The sequence below is a fragment of the Lontra canadensis genome, unplaced genomic scaffold, assembly GCF_010015895.1.
Source record: "Lontra canadensis isolate GAN:19392208 unplaced genomic scaffold, GSC_riverotter_1.0 scaffold131, whole genome shotgun sequence".
NCBI classification, from domain to species: Eukaryota; Metazoa; Chordata; class Mammalia; order Carnivora; family Mustelidae; genus Lontra; species Lontra canadensis.
In genome coordinates, this window is record NW_022631125.1 from 984,785 (window position 1) to 1,011,328 (window position 26,544).

The 26,544-nt window shown below is 47.4% G+C and overlaps 1 protein-coding gene across 2 annotated transcripts; it reads left to right on the forward strand.

Moving 5' to 3' along the window:
- The first annotated feature begins 1,351 nt into the window (after positions 1 to 1,351).
- Positions 1,352 to 25,913, forward strand: NYX (nyctalopin). Of its 2 annotated transcripts, XM_032842513.1 has the most exons (4): positions 1,352 to 1,752; positions 6,482 to 6,572; positions 6,927 to 7,004; positions 24,468 to 25,913. In XM_032842513.1, exons 3-4 carry the CDS (start codon positions 6,968 to 6,970, stop codon positions 25,874 to 25,876), a joined length of 1,446 nt encoding a protein of 481 aa, XP_032698404.1. In that variant the 5' UTR covers positions 1,352 to 1,752; positions 6,482 to 6,572; positions 6,927 to 6,967; the 3' UTR covers positions 25,877 to 25,913. The 2 variants fall into 2 exon arrangements, with proteins under 2 accessions (XP_032698404.1, XP_032698403.1); XM_032842512.1 differs by lacking the exon at positions 1,352 to 1,752 and having other exon boundaries at positions 6,308 to 6,572.
- Positions 25,914 to 26,544: the final 631 nt, after the last annotated feature.

Here is a 26,544-nt window from a genome sequence, read left to right on the forward strand (position 1 = left end):
TTGTTTTGTGGGAAGATTTTAAAGCAAATCCCAGACATATAATTTCACCATAAATACTTCTATATTTTTTCCTAATGCATAAGAACTTTAAAAATAGGGTATAATACCACCATCACACCCAGGAGGAAACTAACTCTGTATATTACCTAATAATCAGTCTGTATTTTGTTTCTGCTGACTGTTTCACAATTATCCAAAGATTGCCTTATTTGACGTCTTGTAAGTTTGTTTCACTTAACAGATCTCCCTTCTTTCCCCTCCTCCCCATTCCATTAATTTGTTGGAAAAATTGGATCACTTGCCCTGTAGAACTTTCCACAATCTATATTTAGCTGATTGCATCTTTGGTGTCTTTTAACATATTTCTCCATCCTTCATATTTCTTTAAATAGTAGCTGGATCTGGAGGCTTGATTAGCTTCAGGTTCTTTCTTTTTTGGCTGTGATTACCTCCATGATAGTGCTGTGTACTTTCTATTAGGTCATGTCAGGAGGCACCTACTGTCTGCTTGTGCCATTTTGGAGGCATGTTAGGGGTGATCAGTAGGATTCATGATTTCACTGCAGCATAGTCATTTCCTCATTCTGTCACTTCTGGATTTATTATTTATTATTTATTCTGTGATTTTTAAAAAAAGATTTATTTATTTATTTGACAGAGAAAGAGAGAGAGAGACACCGAGAGTGGGAACACAAGCAGGGGGAGTGGGAGACAGAGAAGCAGCCTTCCCGCCAAGGAGGGAGCTGGATGTGTGGCTTGATCCCAGGATCCTGGGACCATGACCTGAGCCAAAGGCAGACACTTAATGATTGAGACACCCAGGCACCCCTAGCTGTGATTCTTTTATAAAGAGAGACTTTACCTCATCAACTAGTGCATTTGGTTACCTTATAGTCCATAAATATGGAAAGGCAACATAAACGCTTGATTCTTTCCCCTTAGTTACCACCTTTTTTTTTGTTTTGTTTTAAAGATTTTATTTATTTATTTGGCAGACAGAGATCACAAGTAGGCAGAGAGGCAGGCAGAGAAAGAGGAAGAAGCAGGCTCCCCGCTGAGCAGAGAGCCCGATGCAAGGTTGGGTCCCAGGACCCTGGGATTATGACCTGAGCCAAAGGAAGAGGCTTTAACCCACTGAGCCACCCAGGCACCCTAGTTACCACCTTTCAAAATAATGCTTTAGTAACCTCCAAAGTCTACTGATGAATGTTTTTAAGTATCATTATAAACTCACGGATCTAACGAACGTTTAGTTTATTTGTTGCATTTCAGTTTACTTAGGTCAGTATTCTTATCGATGCTTGTCCCATCTTTGGCCAGTGGAACGACTTGACTTTTCTTCTACCCACCCAAGTATCTTGGATGGCTTGTCTTCTGAAAAAATAAGACGTTCCAGAATGGCGTTGTACTTTGCCTGCCCCTGGCCATGGAAGTAACCTTTTCTTGGAGGAGCTCTGGTTTCTTTGAAGAGAGACCTACTTTTGATGCAGTGTAAAGAGTGATGATTTCAAAAGAGGCTCCACGGAGGTGTATCTTTGGGCAGCGGGCAGTGTTTGTTGAATGAAATGGCAGGAAGGGTCCCTGGGGCCAGCTTTTCATGCACAAAGGAGCTAACAGGGTATCAGCCACCATCAGAGCTACGTGGCCGAGTCACAAGGGCAAGGCACTGGGAGACCATCCCCAGGGTGTGACCTTTGGAAAGTCAGGCCCTCGCCCTGGCATCCCTTCCAGCGGGACACTCTGCGGCTCCAGGTGCGTGACTAACGTTTCCGGCAGCGACGCGCTCTGGGACTTTCCCGGGCCCCAGCCTCCCCGGCCTTGCTGCTGAGAATGGCGCTGCGGGGGCGGGGAGCAGGTGGGGGCTGGGGCTGGGAGCCGCCCGGCGGGGCTCCGGAGCCAGGGCGCCCTCTGGCGGTCACACGGGGAGGGGCGGGACTCGGCGGGGGCGGGGCTCCGCGCCCGGCAGCCCCTCCTCTTTGACCCTGGGGTTGGGCTGGGCGGGAGGACGCAGGCAGAAGCTGCAAAGGTTTCGCAAGGACGTGACCTTAAGGGGTGAAAACCACGGTGTGACGCGTGGTTGCCAGCCGGGGCTAGCGAGCTGAACTAGTTCTCCGACGCCCGGGGAGGGGGGGAAGGGAGCGGCTGGGCCGAAAGGTCCAGACCTGTGACTCAATGCCTGCAGCCCCCTCCATTGCTGCGGTGGCGCGCCCTGCGCCCCGGGAGAAGGAAGGGGGCGCGAGTCTGCACCTGGTCTGCGGTTGGGGTGACGTCACTCCACCCGGGGTGGGGGGGCTCAGCGGAATGAGGGCATGGTTTTCTCTGCCTCTCCCCTCCCCCCAGTAAAGCAGCGAGGCCCAAGCTGGTCACCGAGCTGGGGGACAGGGGAATTTGCTAATAGATAAGAAAGGAGTTAGGTATTTTAGCCGTGGAATAGCTTCAGTTAACGTAGTTTAGGGGTGCCTTCCGTGCCTAGCAAAAAGTGGGCTGGTACCTCCCCCTCCTCACGCAGGCAGCGGGAGTGGCCATGGGGGGGCATCTTTTGTTCCCTTGTCTTACTAGGGTCCCGGAAAAGCCCAGGGACTGGGAGGCAGGCGGACGGGGTACTCGCTTCATGTTTACCTGTCACTCTGGGAAACAGGTCACTTAACCTGCCTGGGTCCATCCCAGACCACGAGGGCCCTTCCCCCCACATGTCCTCCATGTGCAAACAGCTGACCCTTAAGAGGCCACTTCTCCAGCATACACAGTAGTGGCACAGTCTACGCTTAGGGGGGTGATTAAGAAAAGCAGGTTCAGAGTCTGGGCACTGCGTTCTGAGGTCCCGGGGGCCCCATGACTCCTCACCCTGGGTCTCCCTCCATCTTGCCCAGTCTGAGGGTGATCTTGGCGTTGTGGGAGGGCGATTTGGATCAGCCACAAACCTGGACCAAACGCTACAAAGGGCAAGGCCTGTGGGCATCCAGGGAGTACGCCAGGAAGGGGCTCACTTCTTAGAGGAGGTAGCGCTGTGCTAAGCCTGCCAGGAAGGCTGGAATTTCAGCACGTGGAGAAGTGAGGAGAGAAAGGCGCAAAGGCTGGGGGACCGGCCATCCAGGGTCAGAGTGTCTGTGAATTGTGACCACCGTGCAGAAAGGCTGGAGGTGAAGTCTGCGCCCTTCGAGTAACAGGCGAAGCCTCCTGTATCACTGTACCATGTAGCGTGGGGGCCTCCCGGGCTGTGGAGCCCCTGAGAGGCACCCTCGCCCATCAGAACAGGAGGAGACCCTGTAGCCCATCCCAGGGCAGCTTGGCATTGTGCAAAAATCCCAACACGTCTCCCTGCACCAGGCCACCTTGGTAATCGGCATTTCTTTACCAATGCCAAATTGGGGAAGCTTAGCTGCTCCCACCTTCCATAAGGAATTCTGCCCCTTGATTTATCGTAAGCGATGACCCTGGAAAGGAGGTTTTTGTTTTTAGATTTTATTTATTTATATGAGAGAGTGACAGAGCATGAGTGAGGGGAGGGGTAAAGGGAGAGGGAGAAGCAGACTCCCTGATGAGTGGGGAGCCCGATGTGGGGCTCCGTACTGGGACCCCTAGATCATGATTTGAGCTGAAGGCAGACATTTAGCTGACTGAGCCAGTCATGCTCAGAATTTTCTTTAGGAATCAGTACATCTCTATCATTTTGCCTGGTAGCCAGAGATTGCTGGAGGATATGAACCCCCTCATCTCCTCCTGGAGCAGCCCTCTACAGAGGGTGGGTGTTGGTGGATAGATGGCCCGGTTCCCTGCCCTGCAGTTGGGATAATTCGGAGATATGTGCTCTATACTGTCTTCGTAGATTAGTCTCTGTTTGCCCACAATGCTGACTTGCCTGTTAACACCGTTGATTTCCACCTTCTCCATTCTCCTACTGGTGCTCCCAGGAATCACCTCCCGAATCAAGCCCGGGTGACCCTTAAACAACATGGTGGGATTAGGGACACTCAGAAAACCCACGTATAACTTTTGGCTCCCCCAAAACTTAACTACCAAGAGCCTGCTGTTGACCAGAAGCCTTCCCAAGAACATAAACAGTCAACGAACACTTATTTTGTATAGGCTATGCATTCTGTACTGTATTTTTGCCATATAAGCTAGAGAGAAGAAAACGTGGTTAAGAAAATCATAAGGAAGGGCGCCTGGGTGGCTCAGTTGGTTGAGCGACTGCCTTCGGCTCAGGTCATGATTCAGGATTTCCAGGATCGAGTCCCGCATCGGGCTCCCAGCTCCTTGGGAAGTCTGCTTCTCCCTCTGACCTTCTCCTCTCTCATGCTCTCTCTCACTCATTCTCTCTCAAATAAATAAATAAGATCTTAAAAAAAAAAAAAAAAAGAAAATCATAAGGAAAATACATTTCCCGTACTGTAGTGTGTTTGTTGGGGAAAAAATCCTCACGTAAGTGGACCTGTGCGTTTCCAACTCACGTTGCTTGCTGGTTGATTGTACTTATATTTATATCTTTGTCTCAGGATCTGTTTCTGGGGGAACGCGAACCAAACATGAGGACATGTGTTGCATGAATGAAGCGATTCCCAATTCCTTCCAGGGCTCTCCTGGGCGTGTGTCTGATTTGCCTCATATGACATGAAACAGGGCACCTCGGAGCACCTGGCTGGCTCAGCGGGAAGAGCATGCGACTCTTGATCTCAGAGTCATGAGTTCAAGCCCCATGTTGGGTGTGGGGATTACAGAAATTAAAACACACACAAAAAAAGGGAAACAGGGCACCTTTGCTTTGTTTCACTTGGAGTCAAGCTTCACATGTCTGTGCCCTCCGTCCCCCCTCCTCCCCCCAATGGTCTTATCTCCACGTGGTGTGTGTGTGTCTGTGTGTGCAAGCAGGAGGGATCGGAGGCAGAGAAATAGAAACAATCTGGTTTCGTATCAGAGTCTTCTCCAAGAGTGTGCACAGGAGGTGGCTGAATGCCTGACCCACGAATCCACAGGAGGAATTTTGACTTTTCCCCCCCGACCCCCACCCCCGGCAGCAGGAATTACAAAGAAACACCAGGGCTTCCCACCCCTCCTCTGCCGACAGGAAGCTTTTCTAGAAGGCCACCTGCAAAGGCAGAGTGTTGCTTCCTGGGCCGCTTCTGTTTCACAGGGTTACTTACACACTCCTCCTCCCTTTTCCTTCTTATCAGCTACCAACGGCATTGCAGGCTGGGGGCCAGACTGCCTGGATCTTTGAAGTTTCTCCCTGAGGGTATGCCAGTCCATCTCGGTTTCACTTCCTGTGACCACCCCCACCCTCTTGCTTTTAACCCCTCAGGGCCCTTGGGATCAAAGTTTTTGATCGCAAGGTGGCTTGTTCTCCAGCTGGAGTCCGTGGTGCTAGCTGGCTTGGCGGTTGGGTCCTTTCCTTTCCCCGCTGAGGGTCTCTGACCGCTCCTGACTTTGCATCTGGGAGAAATGTCTGATTTCCTAAGTAGAGAAGGTCTTCCTCAGGGAGGTCCTTGGCCCAGAGCGACAGACCCAAGAGCCTGGAGAGGACTGAAGGCGAGGTGGGTCCAGTAAGCCGCGGGCAAGGACTGTAGTTGTGGACAGGCTGTTCCAGCCGCCTTCCAGCCTGGGCAGAGGTTTCGTTTGTAAGGCCATGCACACATTTCTACCCCATCGCCAGGATGCTTTCCTTCCCAGCAGAGGTTATAGCAAGTTCAGCCTTATATTGGCTTACAAGGCCCAAGCGCAAGAAAACCAAAATTCTCCAGGCATGGCGGCGGCGGACGTCTAGATTTGCACCCCGAGCCCCGGTTGTGGGAAGGGAACTCCAGGCTTCCATCCAGCAGCACCAGCATACCAAGGTCAGGCCAGCCAGGATGTGGCTGTCTCCCCTTGGGTGGTTCTAAGCCCTGGGTACCTGCCAGGTCAGTCCCAGCAGAGCAGAGGGCCGGATCCTACATCCAAGCTTGCTGGGGCCAGAAGAATGTGGGGGGCACCCGAACTGCCCCCTCCGCTCCCCTAAACCAGCCCCCACACCCATGGGAATCAGGTGAAAATGGAGAGCTCTCTCCCTTCCCACCTCTCCAGGTTCTATAACAGCATCCTTGTTGAAAATGCTGATAATGCTGTTTGGCAGAAGCAGGAAGCCAGTTTCTGGCTACATATTGCTTGGGGGCTGAGGCTGGGGCTGGGGTCAGGTTGGGAGGTGGGGTCTGTGGGGGTTGGTTTAAGGAGAGAAAGGGGCCAGGCAGATGGAGAGGCCAAGGCCTGGAGATAAAGCCGATTGGTGTGTCAGCAAAATCTGTCCTGGGCTTTGGTGATTCGAAAGGCAGACAAATTCTTTCATCTCTATTAATCCTCATCTGATACAGGATTTTCCTGCCATTAAATCTGGAGAAAGAAAAATAAGCACTCGAACCTGCACAAGCAAGTATTTCTCCTCGACTCCTGCTTGCCATCTCCCCCTCCCCACCCCCACTCCCCTTTACTTCTCTGCTGGACCATTTTTTAGGTCTGTGGCTGCCAGACTTAGGAGATGGATGGGCTTGGGGAGCCGAAGGGAGCCTTGGAGGAGGAGCAGGACCAGGCAGACCCCCAGGACAGTAAGCGACATTTGGGGACTGACTATTCATGAATGCTTCTCAGCAGAGGTCTCCTCTCTGTCCATTTGCTTGCTGGGTTGTCAGTGAGTCCATCTGTGTTGCTGTCAGGGTTCTAGTCTGATGAAGGGTTTCCAAACAGAGCCAAGCTGTCAATTGGGGGCGGGGGGAGTTTCTGATGGGCTGTTGTTACTGGTTTCTCTTAAGACCAAGATCGATGGGGAGAAGTGAGTGTGAACAAGAGGGCAAAGGCAGGGCAATCAGGAGGAAGTGCGCAGGTGGAGGGAGGGGCCTGTGTGTCCCGGTTCTCCAGGGACCCCTCCTGGGCGCTCGGTGACCTGTGCTGTCTCCCTTCAGGTAGGGAGTCCACAGCTGGGTGGTTCTAAGCCACCGGGTGCATGAAAGGCCACGGGATGCTGGTCCTGCTGCTGCATGGTGAGTTCCAAGGCCCATTCCTTCTGACCCCCAGCAGACAGCTGCCAGTGGGGGCAGGGGTTGGAGAGCCCATAGAAGATTCTAGAAGATGCATGGAAACCGCAGGGCTTCTACCCAAGGAGCTTGGTCTTCAAGTGGCTTCCATGAAAGCCGTACATGGACACCATGTACAGAACTGTGATCGGGGGGAGGGAATGGAGAATGAGATAAAACAAAATAGGTGGGGGGTTTAGTTTGCTTGTTTGTTTGTTGAAAAACAGAATTCCTGAGCCAAATACATGAAATAACCTTTTGGCAATTTTCTTATTCTAATTTCAGATATGAATTCTTTTTCTTTTTTTTTAATTTTAAAAAAGATTTTATTTGTTTGAGAGAGGGAGAGACAGCAAGAGAGGGAACACAAGCAGGATGAGTGGGAGAGGGAGAAGCAGGCTTCCTGCTGAGCAGGGAGCCCCACTCGGGGCTCAATCCCAGGACCCTGGGACCATGACCTGAGCCCAAGGCAGACGCCTAATGACTGAGCTACCCAAGGCGCCCCATCATTTTCTTATTCTAATTTCAGATACGACTTCATTGGTGTAAACACCAAAAACTACAGTGGTCATATTACTTTAAGCTTATTTAGTTTAAAAAAAAATCCCTTAAGCCATCTTCCTAAAGGAAGAAGAAAAAAAATGAAACTATCAGGTGGGAATTGTGTGATTATGGATGTTGAAACATTCTTCCCCAAGGTTTTTGGTCCTATTGTTACGTGGGTTTTAATATAACAAGAAGACTCCTCACAGAATTTTTTTTGCCACACCTCTGCAGACCCACCTGCTCAAATCCGAGATCGCCAGGGGGGAAAAAATCCCTTGGCAAATTCTGCAGTAAAGGATTCTACACAAAGAATCTGTTTTTCTGGCCCTCGGGTGAACGTAATTATTTGAGGTGATAAGTACCCATAGTGATAGACGTCTGTGTGCAGTGCTGGCAGAGAAAATTTTGCCAGATAATTCCAAAATGGTAGTAATAGAATCTTCTTACCCTTTATTCCACTTTTTCAAAAAGTAGAGCTTGGTCTATTCAGTGAGTCAACAGTACACTCCAGGGATATTATGAGGGGTATAATTGGACAGCTTTTGTCCTTGAGAAGCTTGCATTCCTTTATGGAAGACCCAATACATAAATGAGAAACCGAACTGGAACAAGGTGCAGGGAACACTGTGATAAGCAGGACATGACTTTCTACACCGAGGAGCCTCCAAAGGACAGAGGTTGACATATAATTACGAACAGCCAGCTCCTTGCCATATCTTCTACCTAGAAAGGACATGAAGTTTGATTGACTCATTGGGACAGAATGTTTGGTTCTCTGAGCCAGCATGATTTTCAGTGTGTACCCAAAGCTCTCCCATCCCTGACAGAATGCAGACAGTATTCCTAGCCTGCGCATGGCAAAACGGGAGCTGTTCTTGCTGCCGCAGAAACCCGAAATACATCCAGACTTCTTGTGACAAGTTGGAGAGCTTAGCAGTGACATCATTTGCTAACAATAGATGCACTTAAAATTAATGACCGTCTCCACATCCCCTGGCGCTTTAATTTAAAACACACTCAGCAGCACAGACAGTATTACTCTGACTACAAGTCACAGGATTATGAACGACATGTTCCCGAGAAGCAGGCAGGGATAGGGTTGTACCTCCTTAGCTAGAGAAAAAAAAAAAAGATTAAATGAGCCTGACAAAACAAGGTCGTGGGGGAATCAGAAGTGGCTCACGGCAGGGCAAATCTGGGACAAAACCGGAACAGAAATTTTCTGGACAGGAGGGTTCACTGGAAGTACCTCCCCTCCCCTCCCCTCCCCTCCCTTCCCTTCCCTTCTCCGCCCCTCCCCTTCCCGCCCCTCCCCTCTCCACTATGGCAGCCCCTTTGGGGTCTTCCTGCTGTCCACAGCGTAATATCTCAATTTCTTGCTTTACAGGGTTCCTCACCCAGGGCTTGCTCTAAACCACAAGTCTCTAACAAGGGCCCGGGTTTCTGTTTTATTCACCTTGCTGTCTCTAGAATCTAAGACATTGTAGGTGCTTGTAAAGATTTGTTAAATGGGTGAAGCCGCCCAGATGAGAACCATTACAGTACCTGATAGAGGCCTTGCACCTAAAAAAATCTGTATCTAGTTCAGAAACTCTTCAAACTCAATAAGACAACCCATTACAATTTTTTTTTAAGTGAGTAACCTCTATGCCCAATGTGGGGCTCGAATTCATGACCCCAAGATCGAGAGTCACATGCTCTCCCAACTGAGCCAGCCAGGTGCCCCCTAAAACAACCCATCTTTAAAATATGGGCAGCATGTTTTGAATAGCTCTTTCATCAAAGAAGATATACAGATGACTAGCAAGTACATGAAAAGATACTCAACCTTATTAGTCATCAGGGAGATGCAAATGAAACCCACAAGGAGATACCACTTCACACCCACTAGGATGGCTAGAGTTAAAAAGACATAGCAAGTGTTGGTGTGGATGTGAAGCAACTGAGATACTTACCATCTGACCCAGCAATTCCTCTCCTAGGTAAACGCTGACTGAAAACACGTGTCCGCGGCAAGACTCACCCACAAATCCTTCCGTCAGCCTTAGTCGAAATAGGTGAAAACTGGAAAACAAACCAAATGCCCATCCACAGGTGACTGAACACCTGTGCGGATGGGGTACATCCGCACAGTGGAATATTGTCCAGCAGTAAAAATGAACCTCCGGGGCCCCGGGGTGGCTCAGTTGGTTGAGCGTTCAACTCTTGGTTTGGGCTCAGGTCATGATGTCAGGGCCATGAGATCGAGTCCCGCGTCTGGCTGCACGTTCAGCAAGGAGTCTGTGAAGGTTTCTCTTTCCCTCTCCCTCTGCCGCTCCCTGAGATCTCTCTGTCTCTCTCAAATAAATAAATAAATCTTTAAAAAAATGAAGGAACAAGTGACATTCAGACAACACAGATGCATCTCACAAACATCATGTTGACTGAAAAAAACCATTTGATTCCATTTATATGAAGTTCTAGAATAGGCAAAACGAATCTACAGTTCAGAAAGCGGATCAGTGGTTTTCTGGAGCTGCGGATGGGGAGGGGACTGCTGTCAATGGGACCCGAGGAAACTTTCTGAATGGTAGGAATGTTCTAAATCCTGTGTAGAGTGGAGCTTACATGGGTGTGTTACATTTGTTATACACTTAAAATGGGTACATTTACATTGAGGTAAATTATACCTCAATCAACTTGACTTAAAAGAGAAAAGGAAGTCTTTAGGGAGAGAGCGCCTGCACCCCAAAGAGAACACATCCTTTATTAATGAGACTCAGGTGCTGTGGAGTGAAGGGCAGTATGTGTGCGCCATTCATTGGTGTCGTTGCATGGATAAGTAGCTCGTTGGCTTTAATTGTGGAGTAGTACTCCTTGTATGGGGGCTACTAGTTTGTTCATCATTCATTCCCCCCATTGAAACAAGTAGAACACTTGTTTCAGTTTGGGGCGATTATCAATATTTAGGCTCGGAGGCCTTCCTGGGGCCTTGTGTTCTACTCCTCCTATGGGACAGCTCTCTACCATAGGATTCGCAGGGCCTGTGAGGCTATCAGCAGAACACCCATCCTGAGACACACCAGTTTCTCCATCCCCCATGACGCACATTAGTCAGCAAAGCTGAGGGGTGAATCCAGGATCCTCTCTGTCTTTACTGTCACAAAAGGTATGTTTGTGGCACGAGAAGGAAGTTCCGGGATTACCGTGAGGTCAGAGGCCATGGGATGGTCTCCCCCACTGCCTCTCCGTTTCCCCCAACCCATTTCGTTTTGAAAATCCAGCACTGGGTCTTGGCCTGAGGAGCAACCCGGACAGCATTTGCAGGGAGTGGGAGGAGAACGACTTCCAGAGCCAAAGTGGCTGAAGAGATTTTGCTGAAAGCAGAAAATGACCATATTTTCCCTTGCTATTTTGGTTTCGTGAGGCACAAGTTATTTGAAAACAAGGAGGATGAAGAAACACTTAAAACTCAGTCTGTGGTTGGAAACTCCATGAGTAACTGTTCTCCTCAGCAGACCTCAAGGGGAAAAGCACGCGTCCGAAAAGCGGAGGGCCTCTGAAGGAGAAATTCCTCAGCTGGTCTACATTAAGACCTCATTCTATGGGGCATCTGAACCCAGCCTTCCCTGCCTCCCTGCAGCGCGGAGGTGGTCAGCACATCAGACCCGAACACAAAAGCAGGGACCCATTTCTGTATTTGCCTAGATTCCAAACACCTTGTAATATTCACTATTATTATTATTTTTTTATTGAAGTAAAATTCACACAACATAAAATTAACCATGAACCATTTTCTTTATAAGAGAGAAAGAGAAAAAGTGCACCTGCATGCATGGTGAGGGGAGAGGAGAGGCAGAAAGAGAGAGAGAGACTTACGCAGACTCCATGCCCAGCATGGAACCCAATGTGCGGGCTCGATCTCAGGACCCCCAGATCATACCCTGAGCCAAAATCAAGAAATCAGGAGTTGGACGCTTAACTGACTGAGCCACCCAGCTGCCCCAAACCATGAACCATTTAAAGTGTACAGTTTGGCAGCATCAAGCACATTCACAATGTTGTGCAACCATCACCTCTATTTCCAAGGCATTTGCATCACCCCGAAAGGAAACCCTCTACCTATTAGGCAGTCACTCCGCAGTCTTACTACTCCCAGCCTCTGGCAGCCACTAACCTACTTTCTGTCTCTACGGCTTTGCCTCTTCTGGGCATTTCATGTAAATGGAATCGTACAGTATGTGGCCTGTGTGTCTAGCTGCTTTCCCCTAGCCTAATGTTTGTTTGTTAGATTTTTTTATTTATTTGAGAGAGCAAGCACAGGGGGAGGGGCAGAGTGAGAGGGAGAGAATATCAAGCATACTCCATGCTGAGCTCGGAGGGCAACGGGGGGGCTTGATCTCATGACCCTGAGATCACAACCTGAGCCGAGTTGGACGCTTAACTGACCGTGCCACCCAGGTGTCCCTAACATAACGTTTCTGAGGTTCATCCCCATTTAGTGTGTATTGCTACTTCATTCCTTTTTATGGCAGAATAATATTTCATGGTGTGGATAGACCACATTTTGTTTATCCATTCATCTGTTGATGGACATTTGTTTCCCTCTTTGGGCTATTGTGTATAACGCTGCTATGAACTTTCATGCCCAAGTATTTATTAGAACACCTGCTTTCAATTCCTTTGGGTATATACCTAAGGAGTGGAATTGCTGGGGCATATGGTAAATCTAGGTTACACCTTGTAACATTTTATACCACGTGGATAAATCCAATTTTTTATTTTTTAAAGATTTTTATTTGTTTATTTGACAGAGATCACAAGTAGGCAGAGAAGCAGGCTCCCTCCTGAGCAGAGAGCCCGACTCAGGGCTCGATCCCAAGACCCTGGAATCATGACTTGAGCCGAAGGCAGAGGCTTTAACCCACTGAGCCACCCAGGTGCCCGATAAATCCCATTTTAATAAAGTTGGTCCACCTGGACCCTTGGGTTTTGACTTGGGCTGTATATTGGGATAATCTGTGGAGCACAGTGCCTGGTTCCACCCTTGAAGATCAGGATTCTCTTGATGTGGTATCCCGCCTGAGCATTGTGTCTGGAAAGCTCCTTGGGTGATTCTAATGTGCAGCACAGGCAGAGAACCATTCTAGACTCTTCCTTGCAGTCTACTTGTTGTAACTTCACTGGTCTCATACTTGGTGTCTTGCTTTCCACTTTGGGGGCAGATCTCCACGTGGTCCTTGAAGTACTAGTCTCTTGGTGAGATTTAATCCTGTGGCAACAGTGCCTCGTGGAGCCTGCTGTTAGCTTTATCCCATGCTTCCACAGCTGTTTCGAGCTTTACAACTCACCCGTTCCTCATAATGGTCTGCCTATTACAGATGAGGGAACTGAGATTCGGAAACCTTGGCTGAGGTTAAAGTAACACAAAACGCTCAAGAGAGCAGTATGAGAAGGCAGGGATGAAAGGCAGTGTCATCAGAGTTTATGAGAGAATGAGAGAGGCCGTGCCCTCAGGATGAGTGCTTCCAGACTGAATGCTCTGGAAAGCCCTGTATTCGTAACCTTGAGCTGTGACAGAGCCTGGCTGAGTGGCGGCCAGTCCTGAGACCGGGCCAGGTTGGCTGAATTTCCCATCTTCCTCTCCCAACCTCAGACTGGGAATAAAAGCACTGAAACCTTTTCAGAGTTCCACACGGATCCTTCTCAAAAATACTGGTGTGCGAACAGAAATTGCTCAGCAACTGCCAGGGAGTTTGACCTTCCCCTCTCACAAACTGTGATCTTTATTTTAATTCGGTAAATGCTTTTCTGGCCAAGGGATCCCAGTGGAACTTGGCCCTGGACAGCCCAGGAGATTCGCTTTTGAACCATCACTGCTGATGACAGGAGAGGCCCCTTTTCATTTGCATTTGGACAAATCAGGGATGGCCTCAACAAATTTCGATTCTATATTCTATTTATTGTGCCAGTGAATAGCAAGGAGCTTCCTTTTGGTTGAGGGGCACTGCCTGGTCCTGAATTTGAGTAGCTTTTCTTTTAAGGTGAAATGTTCACGAGGTTCTTTGTGGGGGAGGAAGGGGCCAGAAGGAGGAGATGGTGCAGATATTAAGGGGACCTGTTTTACCTCTGATGCTGTTTTGGATTCTTGATGTAAACCACAGCACCTACTTAAGGTACCGTTGAAGCCAAGAAAGGGTTATTCAGGATTGTGAGGTGTTCCCGGTTTTGCTGGTTGGGGCCCACTGCCCAGGGCAATGCCTGAGTCAGGGAGCCGGGCAGCTCCAGCAAAGGCCCTGAGGCCACCACCACTGGTGGACCCACCTGGCACCTCATGGGTGTCATGCTGGGCACTGGGTCCCAGAAGTAATATCTCAAGAGACCCAAAATCCAGATACCTCTGCCGTCATCCTGGCCAGAAAATGGTTTCTGCCTTGCACTTACTTCTGCATCCAAGTGTCCCTTTGGGTGTCCAATCGACAAAACTAGGTCACATGCCTGGGCCCTAACTGTAAGGGACGTTGGGAAAGAGAATTTCGGGCTTCTGTCTTGAGGAGGAAGGACTTGTAATGTAGAAAATTCCCTAAATGTAGAAAGAGTACTTAAAAGGTGCCGGGTAGCCAGAAAAAGTATCAAACATCCTCTACTATCAGAGATGGTTTGGTCGCAAGGAACAGAAATCCACTTGTCCACACAGATGGTTTGAGTAGGTTTATAAAATGGAAACGAGGAAACGTCATAGAAACAACTATAGCCGGGCCTTCTGGGAACTAGCGAGCTGGCTAGCAACTTCCCGCTCTTCCTCATCTCCATCTCTGTGATTCTCACATTGGGTTTTGTCCTCTGTCCGCACACCAGCTTCCTCACCTTGCCCTGGACTCCTGCTCCCTTGTAACTCTGACCAGCACGTGGCTCTGGTAACAAACCTAGTCCGAGTATTGTACTGGCTGATGCCCACACCATCTCACTGCCCATTCCATGTTCACAGCCAGTTGGTGGGGTGGTGGCAGGGGCTGTTGAGTGAATCTGATTGGCTCTGCTTAGGTCAAATGTTTATCCCCAGTCCAAACAGCTGTGCCTGGGAGGAGGCAGCAGAGACCCACGGGGTTCTGGTACTTTTTCTTAGAGGTGGCGGTTGGCAACAGCTGCTGACCAACCGGGAAAATGAGAGCCAGAAGGGCCCCTAAAGGGCAGGAAGCGCGGGCCCTTCAGTTTATAGTTAAAGAGACAGAAGCTCTTTGGGTGTGTCCGGTGGGGGAGAGTACAGCATAATGGAAAGACAAAAACCAAAGGCTGATGTCATTTAACCACTTTGAACCTCAGTTTCCTCTTTCATGAGAAGAGAATAATACTTACCTTGCAGATTGTCATATGAAATGAAAAAAAAAAAAGGTAGCAAGCTTAGCTTTGAGCAAACACTAATTAAAAAGAAACCCACAAAATCTGATTAATTTGAACTCTACGATACATGCTCCTATCACCCAGATAACATTCCCAAACTATGTCTTATAGATATTTGCTGTCTTTTGGGACTGAGTTCATCTGTAGGCCTTACTCTGTTGAGCTCTCAGAGCCTCCCTGCCAACGGCTCTGTTCTGGGACTGCATAGAAGTATAATCTTATAGTATGTACCCTTTTGTGTCAAGTTTCTGTGGCTCAGCATAATGTTTTTGTTGTTCGTATCAATGGTTTGTTCCTTTTTCTTTCTCTTCTGTTGGGTAGTTTCCAATTTTTATCTGTTCTGAATAAGCCACTGTGAGCATTCTTGTACAGTATTCATGTGGACCTTTCTTTTATTTCTCTTGGGTAAATACTTAGGAGTGGAATTGCTGAGTCATAGGGTAGGCATATGTTTAGCTTTAATAGACACTGCCAAAGCTTTGCAGAGTTCCCGAACTATTTTCAACTCCCGCCAACCATGTGAGAATCCAGTTGGTCTACGTCTTTGCCAGCATTTGGGGTTGTCAGTCTTTTGAATTGTTGCCATTCTAGTGGGTGTATAAGGAAATCTCATTGTTTTAATTGGCACTTCCCTAATGACTACTTAATATATTCTTTCATGAAGTGTCTCAAGTCTTTTACTCATTTTTATTTAGTTGTCTTTTCATTATTTGTTTGTAGTTGTTTTTATATTCTGTATACAAGTCATATATGTATATGGTATACATATGTGTATATATATGTATACACTGTATTATTTTCCTTGATATCTTTTTTTTTAAAGCTGCTTTATTGGGGCACCTGGGTGCTGCAGTTAATTAAATGTCTGGCTCTTAGTTTCAGCCCAGGTCATGATCTCAGGGTCATGAGATCGAGCCCCATGTCGGGCTCTGTGTGGGGCTCCACATGGGACTCTGTGACAGACTCAGCACTCAGCTTGGAGTCTGCTTAAACTTCTCTCTCCCTCTGCCCTCCCCCACGCACTCGCTCATGCTCTCTTGTGCTCTCTCTCAAATAATCTTAAAAAGAACCAACTTCTTGAAATATAATTGATGTTTAACAAACTGAACATATTTGAAGTGTCCCCTTGTGAAACCATCAGTGCAATCAAGATAAATGACATATCCATTACCTCCAAGATTTATGCCCCTGTAAGGTTCCTCCTTCCATGTCCCTCTCTGCCTCCCCACTAATCCTGGGCCAACCACTGATCTTTCTGTTACTACAGAGTAATGTTCACGTACATGGAATCAGATACTATGTACCTTTTTTTGTTTGGCTTCTTTTACTCAGCAGGATTATCTTGAGATTCATCCATTTCTTTTTATCACCCAGTAACATTCAGTTGTATGGCTACATGATAATTTGTTTACCTGTTCAGACTTGGTGGGTGTTAATGTTGTTTCCAGTTCTGTATTACTATGAATAAAGCAGCTGTGAACAGTCATGCCCAAGTCTTTTTTTTAAAGTTATTTATTTATTAATTTGACAGAGAGAGGGAGAGAGAGAGAGAGAGAGAGATCACAAGTAGGCAGAGAGGTAGGCGGTGGCGGGTGGGAAGCAGAAAGCTCAATGCGGGGCTTGATCCCAGGACCTTGAGACCATGACCTGAGCTGAAGGCAGAGGGTTAAGCCACCCAGGCGCCCCATGCCCAAGTCTTTTGTATGGACATATGCTTTTATTTCCCTGGGAGTAGAATGGATGAATCATAAGGTAGGTGTCTGTTTAATTTTTTTAAAAAATATTTTATTTATTTATTTGTCAGAGAGAATGAGCACAGGCAGAGGCAGAGGGATAAGCAGGCTGAGCAAGGAGCCCGATGTGGGACTCGATCCCAGGACGCTGGGATCCTGACCAGAGCCGAAGGCAGCTGCTTAACCAACTTTGCCACCCAGGTGTCCTTGTGTATGTTTAATTTTAAAGGAAGTGCCACATTGTTTCCAATGTGGTGGTACCACTTTACACTCCCGCCAACCCTGTAAGAGGGTCCCAGTTATTCGCTATGCTCTTTAACACTTGGTATGTTGAGCTTTATAATTTTAGTCATTCTAATAGGATACAATTCTAATTGGCATTTCCCTAACAACTAAGGATGTTGACCATATTTTCATGTTTGCCTTTTGTGTATCTTTTTTTGGTCAAGTGTTTCTTCACATATTTTGCCCATTTATTAATTGGGTTATCTGTTTTCTTATCACTGAGTTTTGAGAGTTCTTTATATATTTTGGATACAAGTCTCTTATGAGATATATATACAGAGAAAATATATAGCTATTTTCTCCCAGTCTGTGGCCCGTCTTTTCATTCCTTTTTAAAAAAATGATTGATTTTAGAGAGAGAGCACGGGCAAGCTCGACCTAGTGAGGGGCAGGGGGAGGGAGAATCCTGAAGCAGGATTCTCTGAGTGTGGAGCCCAATGCAGGGCTCAATGCAGGGCTCAACGCGGGTCTTGATCCCAGGACCCTGAGATCCTGACCTGAGCTGAAATAAAGAGTCAGATGCTTAACCATCTGCATCACCCAGAAACCCCTCTTTTCATTCTCTTAACAGTGTCTTTAAAAGAGCAGACTTCTTTTATTTTGATAAAGTCCAAGTTATTATTTTCTTCTTTTATGGTTTTTTTTTCTTTTTGGTTCTAAGAAGACCTAGCTTACCATTAGGTCATAAAAGATATTCTTTTATATTGTCTTCAAGAAGCTTTATAGTCTTAGCTTTTACATTTAGGTCTGTGGTCCACCTAAAATAAGTTTTTATGTGTAGTGTGAGATGGGGGCCAAGGTTTTTTTTTTAATTTTCTAGGGATTGCAATATTCATCTTTAATTTATTGTGGTCTGCCTTGAATTAATCTTATACTGCTTCATCTATAATGTAAGATCCTTACAAGAGTATAATTCAGTTTTACTTCCCTTTTTATCCTTTATGCTCTAGTCATATTTGTCATTTACATATGTTATAAACTCCACAGTTCATTGCTCTTTTGGCTTTAAACAATCACTTACCTATTAAGCAATTAAGGTGAGGAAAAAGTCTTTTTGTGACATTATTGGCCATTTCCATTACTCTTCATTCCATATTTCCCTTCAGGCTAAAGAACATCTTTGTTTCTTGTGCGGAAGATCCGTTAGGGATGAATTTTCTTTTTTTTTTTTTAAGATTTTATTTATTTATTTGACAGAGATCACAAGCAGGCAGAGAGGCTGGCAGAGAGAGAGGGGGAAGCAGGCTCCCTGCTGAGCAGAGAGCCTGATGTGGGGCTCCATCCCAGGACCCTGGGATCATGACCTGAGCTGAAGGCCGAGGCTTAACCCACGGAGCCACCCAGGCGTCCCTAGGGATGAATTTTCACAGATTTTTTGTTGATTATTTACTTTTTTACAGTAAACTTTTTGTTTTTTTTTACAGTAAACTTTTTGTTTACTTTTTTACAGATTGTTTACTTCATTTCTGAAGATAATTTTATTGGATATAGAATTCTAGGTTGCCAGATTTGCTTTTTTTTTTCCCCCAGGACTTAATTATTTTTATTTTTATTTAAGTAATTGCCACACCTAAGTGTGGGGCTTAAACTTGCCAGCCAGGTGCCCCTTTTCCAGCACCTTATTTTTTATTTTTATTTTATTTTTTTTAAAAGATTTTATTTATTTATTTGACAGACAGAGATCACAAGTAGGCAGAGAGGCAGGCAGAGAGAGAGGAGGAAGCAGGCTCCCCGCTGAGCAGAGAGCCCTATGCGGGGCTTGATGCCAGGACCCTGGGATCATGACCTGAGCCGAAGGCAGAGGCTTTAACCCACTGAGCCACCCAGGTGCCCCTTTATTTTTTTAAAACTATTTTATTTATTTACTTATTTATTTATTTGAGAGAGAAAGAGAGAGAGAAAGAAAGAGCAGAGGGTGAGGGACAAGTAGACTCCACACAGAGCATGGAGACCTACTCGGGGCTTGATCTCAGGACCCTGAGATCATGACCTGAGCCAAAATCAAGAGTTGGACCCTTCACTGACTGAGCCAGCCAGGCACCCTTTTTCCAGCACTTTAAAAGATGCAATTTCAGGGGGCACCTGGCTGCTCACTTGGTAGAGCATGGGACTCTTGATCTTGGGGTTATGAGTTCAAGCCCCACATTGGGCATAGAGTTTACTTAAAAATTTTTTAAAGATATATTTTATTGTCTTATAGCCTCTGTGGGTCAGTCATAGTTCTTATTGTTGTGTACTCTATGTAATTTCTTTTTTCTTTGGATGCTTTAAAGAATTTTCTATCTTTGGTTTTCAGCAGTTTGACTATGATGAGTCTAGAAGTATGTGTGTGTGTGTGTGTGTGTGTGTGTGTGTGTGTGTGTATGTGATGTTACTTGGGGTTTGCTGGTCTTCTTGGTTTTAATCAAATTTTAGAAACTGTCAATTATTTTTCTGCTGTATTCTCTTTCTTCTGTACTTTTAAACTCCAAATACATGCATGTTAGTCTAATTGCTTGATATTATTCCACAGGTCATTGAAGTTCCAATCATATTTTTCCAGTCTTTTTTTTTTCTTCTGTGCTTCTGTAATTTCTGTTGACCTCTCTTCAAGTTCATGAAAACTTTTTTTCTGCTGTGTCCAATCTGTTTTTCTTATTCAATCATTTTTTAAAAATTTCAAATATTGTGGTGTGCCTGGGTGGCTCAGTTGGTTGGATGTTCAACTTGCGACTTTGGCTTAGGTCATGATCTCGGTGTCCTAGGATTGAGCCCCGCATCAGGCTCCATGCTCTGCAGGGAGTCTGCTGGAGGATTCTTTCTGTTTTCTCTTTCTCCTTCCCCAGCCATGCTCTCTGAAATAAATAAATCTTAAAAAAAAATAAAATTTCAAATATTATATTGTTGTTTCAGCACTAAGATTTCCATTGGGCTCATTTTTAGTTTCACTATCTCTTCTAAGATTCAAATTTTCCGTGTCTTCACCCATTATATCCATCTTCTCCTGGAAATTTCTTAACATATTTATAATTAATCCTTGTTTGGTAATTCCGACATCTGGGCAATCTTTGGGTCTGCCTCTGTTAACTACTTTTTTTTTTCCTTTTGACAAGTGTCATGTTTTGCTACTTCACATATCTAGTATTATTTGTATACAAGTAGTAGTTATAAGGAATTCTAGATTCTATATCTTCCTTTGAGGAGTGTTGAATTTTGTATGGCATTCACTTAAAGTACTGACTGGCAGGTCACCTTGATACTGGGGAGGCTTACTTTTAGGCTTTGTTAGGGTAGGCCTACTGCAGTTTTGCCCTTTGTCCTGGGAAATGGTCTTTACTGCTAAGGTGTGGCCCTCTGGGATTTCCATGGAAAGCCTGAGGTATTTTATAAGCCCTTCTAACTTGGTAGACCTTGAACTTTTAATCTGTCTCCCTTTACTGGGAAATTGTCGAAATCTTTGGTTAGTGCTTTTGGCCTTCACTTTTTGGCTCCTTGGAGTCACTCCACATATAGGCACGTTAGGACTCAAACAAGGATCTGAGGGGAGTCTGTATGCCGGTTTTGTGGCTCCTTTTCCATGTTTTCCCTCTTCAATTTCCAGACACTGTGGCAGCTGTAATACTCTGACTTCTAACGCATCAGCCTGATAAGACTCTTGCTTTCTGCTTGAACTCTACTCCCTATCTGCAGCATGGACTTGAAAATGCCCTAAGAGGGGGCGCCAGGGTGGCTCAGTGGGTTAAAGCCTCTGCCTTCCGCTCAGGTCATGATCCCAGGGTCCTGGGATGGAGCCCCACATCGGGCTCTCTGCTCAGCAGGGAGCCTGCTTCCTTCTCTCTCTCTGTCTGCTTCTCTGCCTACTTGTGATCTCTGTCTGTAAAATGAATAAATAAAATCTAAAAAAAAAAAAAAAAGAAAATGCCCTAAGAGGAAAAGGCAGTTTTCTTTTCATTTTAATTTTTATAATTTATTATTTTTTAAAATTCCAGTAGAGTTAACATACAGTGTTATTTAGGTATAAGAGGAAAAGTCAGATAAATGTGTCTTCACCTAGTTTGCCTCTCATTTTTTTTAATTAATTTTTTTTTAGAGAGGGAAGGAGGGTGGGGGCAGAGAGAGAAGGAGATTGAGAAGCAGACTCCATGCCCAGCTTGGAGCCTGACCTGGGGGTTTGATCTCAAGATCCTGAGATCATTACCTGAGCCAAAACCAAGAAATCAAGAGTTGGAGGTTTAACCGCCTGAACCACCGTGCCCCAGCTTCTCTTCTTTTAAGGGTTGTAGCTACTCTGGTTGCCTATTTAAGTTGCTCTCTCGTGTCTTCAAAGATTTTTTTGTTTAAGTATTTTTTCAGAGTTTACACTAGCTATCAGCAGGAATTTTAGTCTGATACAAGCTCTTGTGCCATCACTGCAAGCAGAACTCACCCAAATATGTTATTATTATTTTTTTAAATTTTGTTTTAGTGCCCTGCTTTTCTGAATCATTAGACGTATACTTAGTCTTCATATTGGGTAAACCCATACTGGATTTTGGTTGTCTGTTCTGAGAATTTACTTGATTTCATTTGAATTTCACTAAGTAATCCAGTAAATTAATAATTCCTAATGGCTTTTAAAGTTTCAGAGGTTGAAAATAGATGTCTAATAGTGACAACATCTTGATGTTGTCTGAAATAGACATTCCCTATTTTCTGAAATAGGGAATACATCCACATGGTTCAACATTTAAGATAAAAACGAAACATAAGAGGTGCCTGGGTGGCTCAGTGGGTTGAGTCTCTGCCTTCAGCTCAGGTCATGATCCTAGGGTCCTGGAATCTAGCCCCGCATCTCATCTCGGGCTCTCTGCTCAGCAGGGGGCCTGCTTCCCCCTACCCTTCTGCCTGCCTCTCTGCCTACTTGTGATCTCTGTCAAATAAATAAATAAAATCTTAAAAAAAGAAGGACACACAATAAAAAGCTTCACTCCCACCCCTGTTGCATGTGTTTTAGAAAAACTGGCAGCTCCATTTTATTAACTAATCCCTGTCATAATCCCAGGAATTCCTTGACAAAGAGGTTTTGTGTTTTTTTTTTAAACCAAACTTAAAAAAAAAAGATTTTATTTATTTATTTGAGAAAGAGAGAATGAGAGAATGAGAGAGAGAGAGAGAGAGAGAGAGACCATGAGAAGGGGGGAGGATCAGAAGGAGAAGCAGACTCCCTGCTGAGCGGGGAGCCCAATGTCGGACTTGATCCCAAGACCCTGGGATCATGACCTGAGCTGAAGGCAAACACATAACTGACTGAGCCACCCAGGTGCCCTGTTTTTTTTTTTTTTTTATAGATTTTTAAATTTATTCATTTGACAGAGATACAGAGACAGCACAAGCAGGGGGAGAGGCAGAGGGAGAGGGAGAAGCAGACTCCCTGCAGAGCAGGGAGCCCGATGTGGGGCCCGATCCCACATCGAGCTGAGCTGAAGGCAGATGCTTAACCATCTGAGCCACCCATGTGCCCCTTATGTTTTGTTTTTAATAAATGACATTCTCCAGGAGGAATCATTACAGAGGAAGGCATCAATTCCATTTAATTCTGCAAACATTTAGTGTGTCGGGAACAATGTTAGCTATTGTGGAGTAGAAACATGAGTCATACAGTTGAGAGTGCACTTCTCTTAATTAAAAAGGAGAAGAGAGTAGAATGAAGGACTATTTGTAAGGAAATCTGATGCCTTCTACTTGACCCAGTTGGAAGAGTTGTGATAGAAAAAGGTCCCATTCCTGCCCAGCTGACGCCTGGAGTTAAGGTTATATTCTTGGCTCTGTCTCTCTAAAAGGGTTTCTCTCTAGCCCAGCTGCTGCCCTGTTTACAGTCAAGCTCAGCACAAGGTCCAAGAACTTTGCTGGAAGCTTGGTGTCTAGTTCATAGGGAGAGGTTAGAACTAAGTCAAGCCTCTGTAATATCAGAATGCTTAACTAGCTACAGTTTACAACAGAGGGGTTGCTCAAAGGGCTGAGTGTTCTCCAGCCAAGTCTGAAAAAGCTGAACCCCTTCCTAGCAGCTGAAAAAACATGGAGTGTCCACAACAAATGTACTGAAGGCACTGGAAGCCGAACAAAGCCACAGAGGCAGCAGCAAGCAGATTCTGCACACTCCTTGTGTGGCCACACCTTCAGGTTCCTACAAGAGCTCCAAGGCAGGGTAATGGGTACACAGTGGGAGGGACTGAATGGCAAATCAGGGATGTTTGCTAGGAATTTGGGAGTACTGCTGAGGGAGGCTAGAAATTATGAGTGTCAGTGGTCAGGTTTATCTCTGGGTACCTTTGTTCCTCTGCAGGAATTTCAGATCGAGCACAGTCCACCTGTGAGCTGCTCCTGGCTAGATAAAACCTGTGTTTCTTCCATGCTGCCTTTTCCATTGGAACTCAAGATGGGGCTTAGGACCTCTGGCTACCATTCTGTTTTGCTGCAGGTGGCAAGCCTCCTGGAGGGCTTTTGAAGCCTTTATCTGATTCTCCATTCATATGCTCAGAACAAAATTAACTTATAAACACCATTCTCTCCTGTGATGATTTATAGAAGTCTCTAGAGAGCAAGGGCTGGTGAATGATAATTAACTCCACCGTGTCCACAGTTATTTTTTTGAGATGCATAAGCAGGTCATTGTAAATTTAGAATGCTGTCCTTATGGCTTAAATGTGGTGATTGTTAAAAACAAACAAAAAAAAAAAGAGAGAATTTTCTTTCCAACCTCCTGTTCCTTAAATCTTATTCATGAGGCTTAATTTCCTGGGGGGGGGGTAAGTTTTCAGTTATTGAATTCTTATAGCGGGAGGGACTAGAGCAGCACCAATAAAAATATAATGCAAGTCACAAATGTTTAAATTTTCTAAGTAGCCCCTTTAAAAATGTAAAAAGAAACAGTTGATATTAATTTTAATATTTTAGTTAATCCAGTATTTCTAAAATGTCATTTCAACACATAATCAATATAAGAATTATTGATGAGATAACTCTTTTTTTTTTTTTTGTACTAAGTGTTTGAGACCTGCTGTATATTTTACACTTCCAGCACATCTCAATTCGGGCTAGGCATATTTCAAATGCTCAGTAGCTACATGTGGCTAGTGATGACGACGGTACTGGGCAGCGCAGGACTAGCGCACAGGCCTCGGTGATGCCCTCCAGGTCCCCCTACGCATGCAATGAACCCCCTAGGCCGAGTTCTAGGAGAGCATCAAGTGATGTTACAGGCGGGAGGGTGTTTCGAATTGGGTCAGATGCCAGAATCCCACTTGGGATTTGCCGGTGAAGATAACTGGAAAGCAAAGGGGTGGGTGGCGTGGCCGGGAAGGTCTGGGACCTGGAAAGAAGGAATTCGGAGGGCGCAGTTATGCAGGAGGTGTGAGAACTTGGTGGGTAGAGGACAGAATCCTGCTAAGTGGACAGGTGGGACTTCACTGGCGCGACCCTTTGACAGTTGTTCCTTTTCTGTCTTCTCTCCGTGCTCCTCACCTCCCAGCGGTGGTCCTCAGCCTGGCCAGCGTCTGGGCGGAGGAGGCCTGCACGCGCACCTGCCCCACCGCCTGCGCCTGCAGCAGCACCGAGCGCGGCTGCTCCGTGCGCTGTGACCGCGCCGGCCTCCTGCGGGTGCCGGCCGAGTTCCCGTGCGAGGCGGCTTCCATCGACCTGGACCGGAACGGCCTGCGCTTCCTGGGCGAGCGGGCCTTCGGCACGCTGCCGTCGCTGCGCCGCCTGTCGCTGCGCCACAACAACCTGTCCTTCATCACGCCCGGCGCCTTCAAGGGCCTGCCGCGGTTGGCCGAGCTGCGCCTGGCGCACAACGGGGAGCTGCGCTACCTGCACGCGCGTACCTTCGTCGCCCTCGGCCGCCTCCGCCGGCTCGACCTGGCCTCCTGCCGCCTCTTCACGGTGCCCGAGCGCCTCCTGGCCGAGCTGCCCGCCCTGCGCGAGCTCGCCGCCTTCGACAACCTCTTCCGCCGCGTGCCCGGCGCGCTGCGCGGCCTGGCCAACCTGACGCATGCGCACCTGGAGCGCAGCCGCATCGAGGCGGTGGCCTCCAGCTCACTGCAGGGCATGAGGCGCCTGCGCTCGCTCAGCCTGCAGGCCAACCGCGTCCGTGCGGTGCATGCGGGCGCCTTTCGCGACTGCGGCGCCCTGGAGCACCTGCTGCTCAACGACAACCGGCTGGGGGAGTTGCCCGCGGAAGCCTTCGTAGGCCTGCGCCGCCTGCGCACGCTCAACCTGGGTGGCAACGCGCTGGGCCTCGTGGCGCGCGCCTGGTTCGCGGACCTGGCGGAGCTTGAGCTGCTCTACCTGGACCGCAACAGCATCGCCTTTGTGGAGGAGGGCGCCTTCCAGAACCTCTCGGGCCTCCTCGCTCTGCACCTCAATGGCAATCACCTCACTGTGCTGGCCTGGGCCGCCTTCCAGCCTGGCTTCTTCCTGGGCCGCCTCTTTCTCTTCCGCAATCCGTGGCGCTGTGACTGCCACCTGGAGTGGCTGCGGGACTGGATGGAGAGCTCTGGGCGCGTGTCCGACGTGCCGTGCGCCGCCCCGGGCTCTGTGGCTGGCCTGGACCTCAGCCAGGTGGCCTTTGGGCGCTCTTCCGATGGCCTCTGTGTGGATCCCGAAGAGCTGAACCTCACCGCATCCAGTTCAGGCCCGTCCCCAGAGCCAGAGGCCACCACCGTGAGTAGGTTCAGCAGCCTCCTTTCCAAGCTGCTGGCCCCGAGGGCCCCAGTGGAGGAGGTGGCCAACACCACCGAGGGGCCGCTCAACATCTCCCTGTCCGACAGCCTTCCCTCCGCCGGGGTGGTCGTCTGGGTCCACAACGCCCGGTTTCTCCTCGGCTCCGGTCTCCTGCTCAGTGTGGCCCAGCACGCGGTGTTTGTCCTACACGTGGACTGACCTTGCCCCAGTGGGGTAGCCCAGATTGACTTGGCCAGTGGGGGGAAGTGTAGTTAACTGGCCTTGAGATTGTTTGTGGTGGCGGGGAGAGGGGAACAGGGTGGGGGCAGGTGGTGAAAATTCCAGCCCAGGACGGAAGGGACAGTTAACTTTCAGAGATGGCTCTAGGAAGAGGAGAACCCCCGGCAATGCCACTCCAGGGATGGGGTGGAGGTGGAGAGAGGAATGGATTTCTGTTCATGTCATGGGCATCCGTTGGAGAAGAGAATCAAGAGTGAACGTGGACCCTCCAGTGAGAAGATTAGGAATTGGAAGCTCCTAGGGCTACAGGGCTCTACCCCATCACTTGCCCCCATCTTCCAGGAAACAGAGACTCCAGTGCCGGAAATAGCGTCAATCCAGTGGCTAAGTACCAAGAACTGTGCCAGTTTTGCTGGTGGGACCGCCCATTAAGCCCAGTCCCTTTGTTTTCTACCACAGTTGCCCTCCCCCTCACCAAGGGGCACAGGACACTAGAGTCCAGGAAGATGGACAGAACAGGAGAGAAGGGGGATGTGAGAGGAACTTAGACCCAAGGGGTTGGCGTTGGTTCCTGGGGTCTAGAATGTCTCAGGAGGCATTGAAAACAAAGATCCATTTCACTTACTTCACAGTTATTCCCAGGGGTG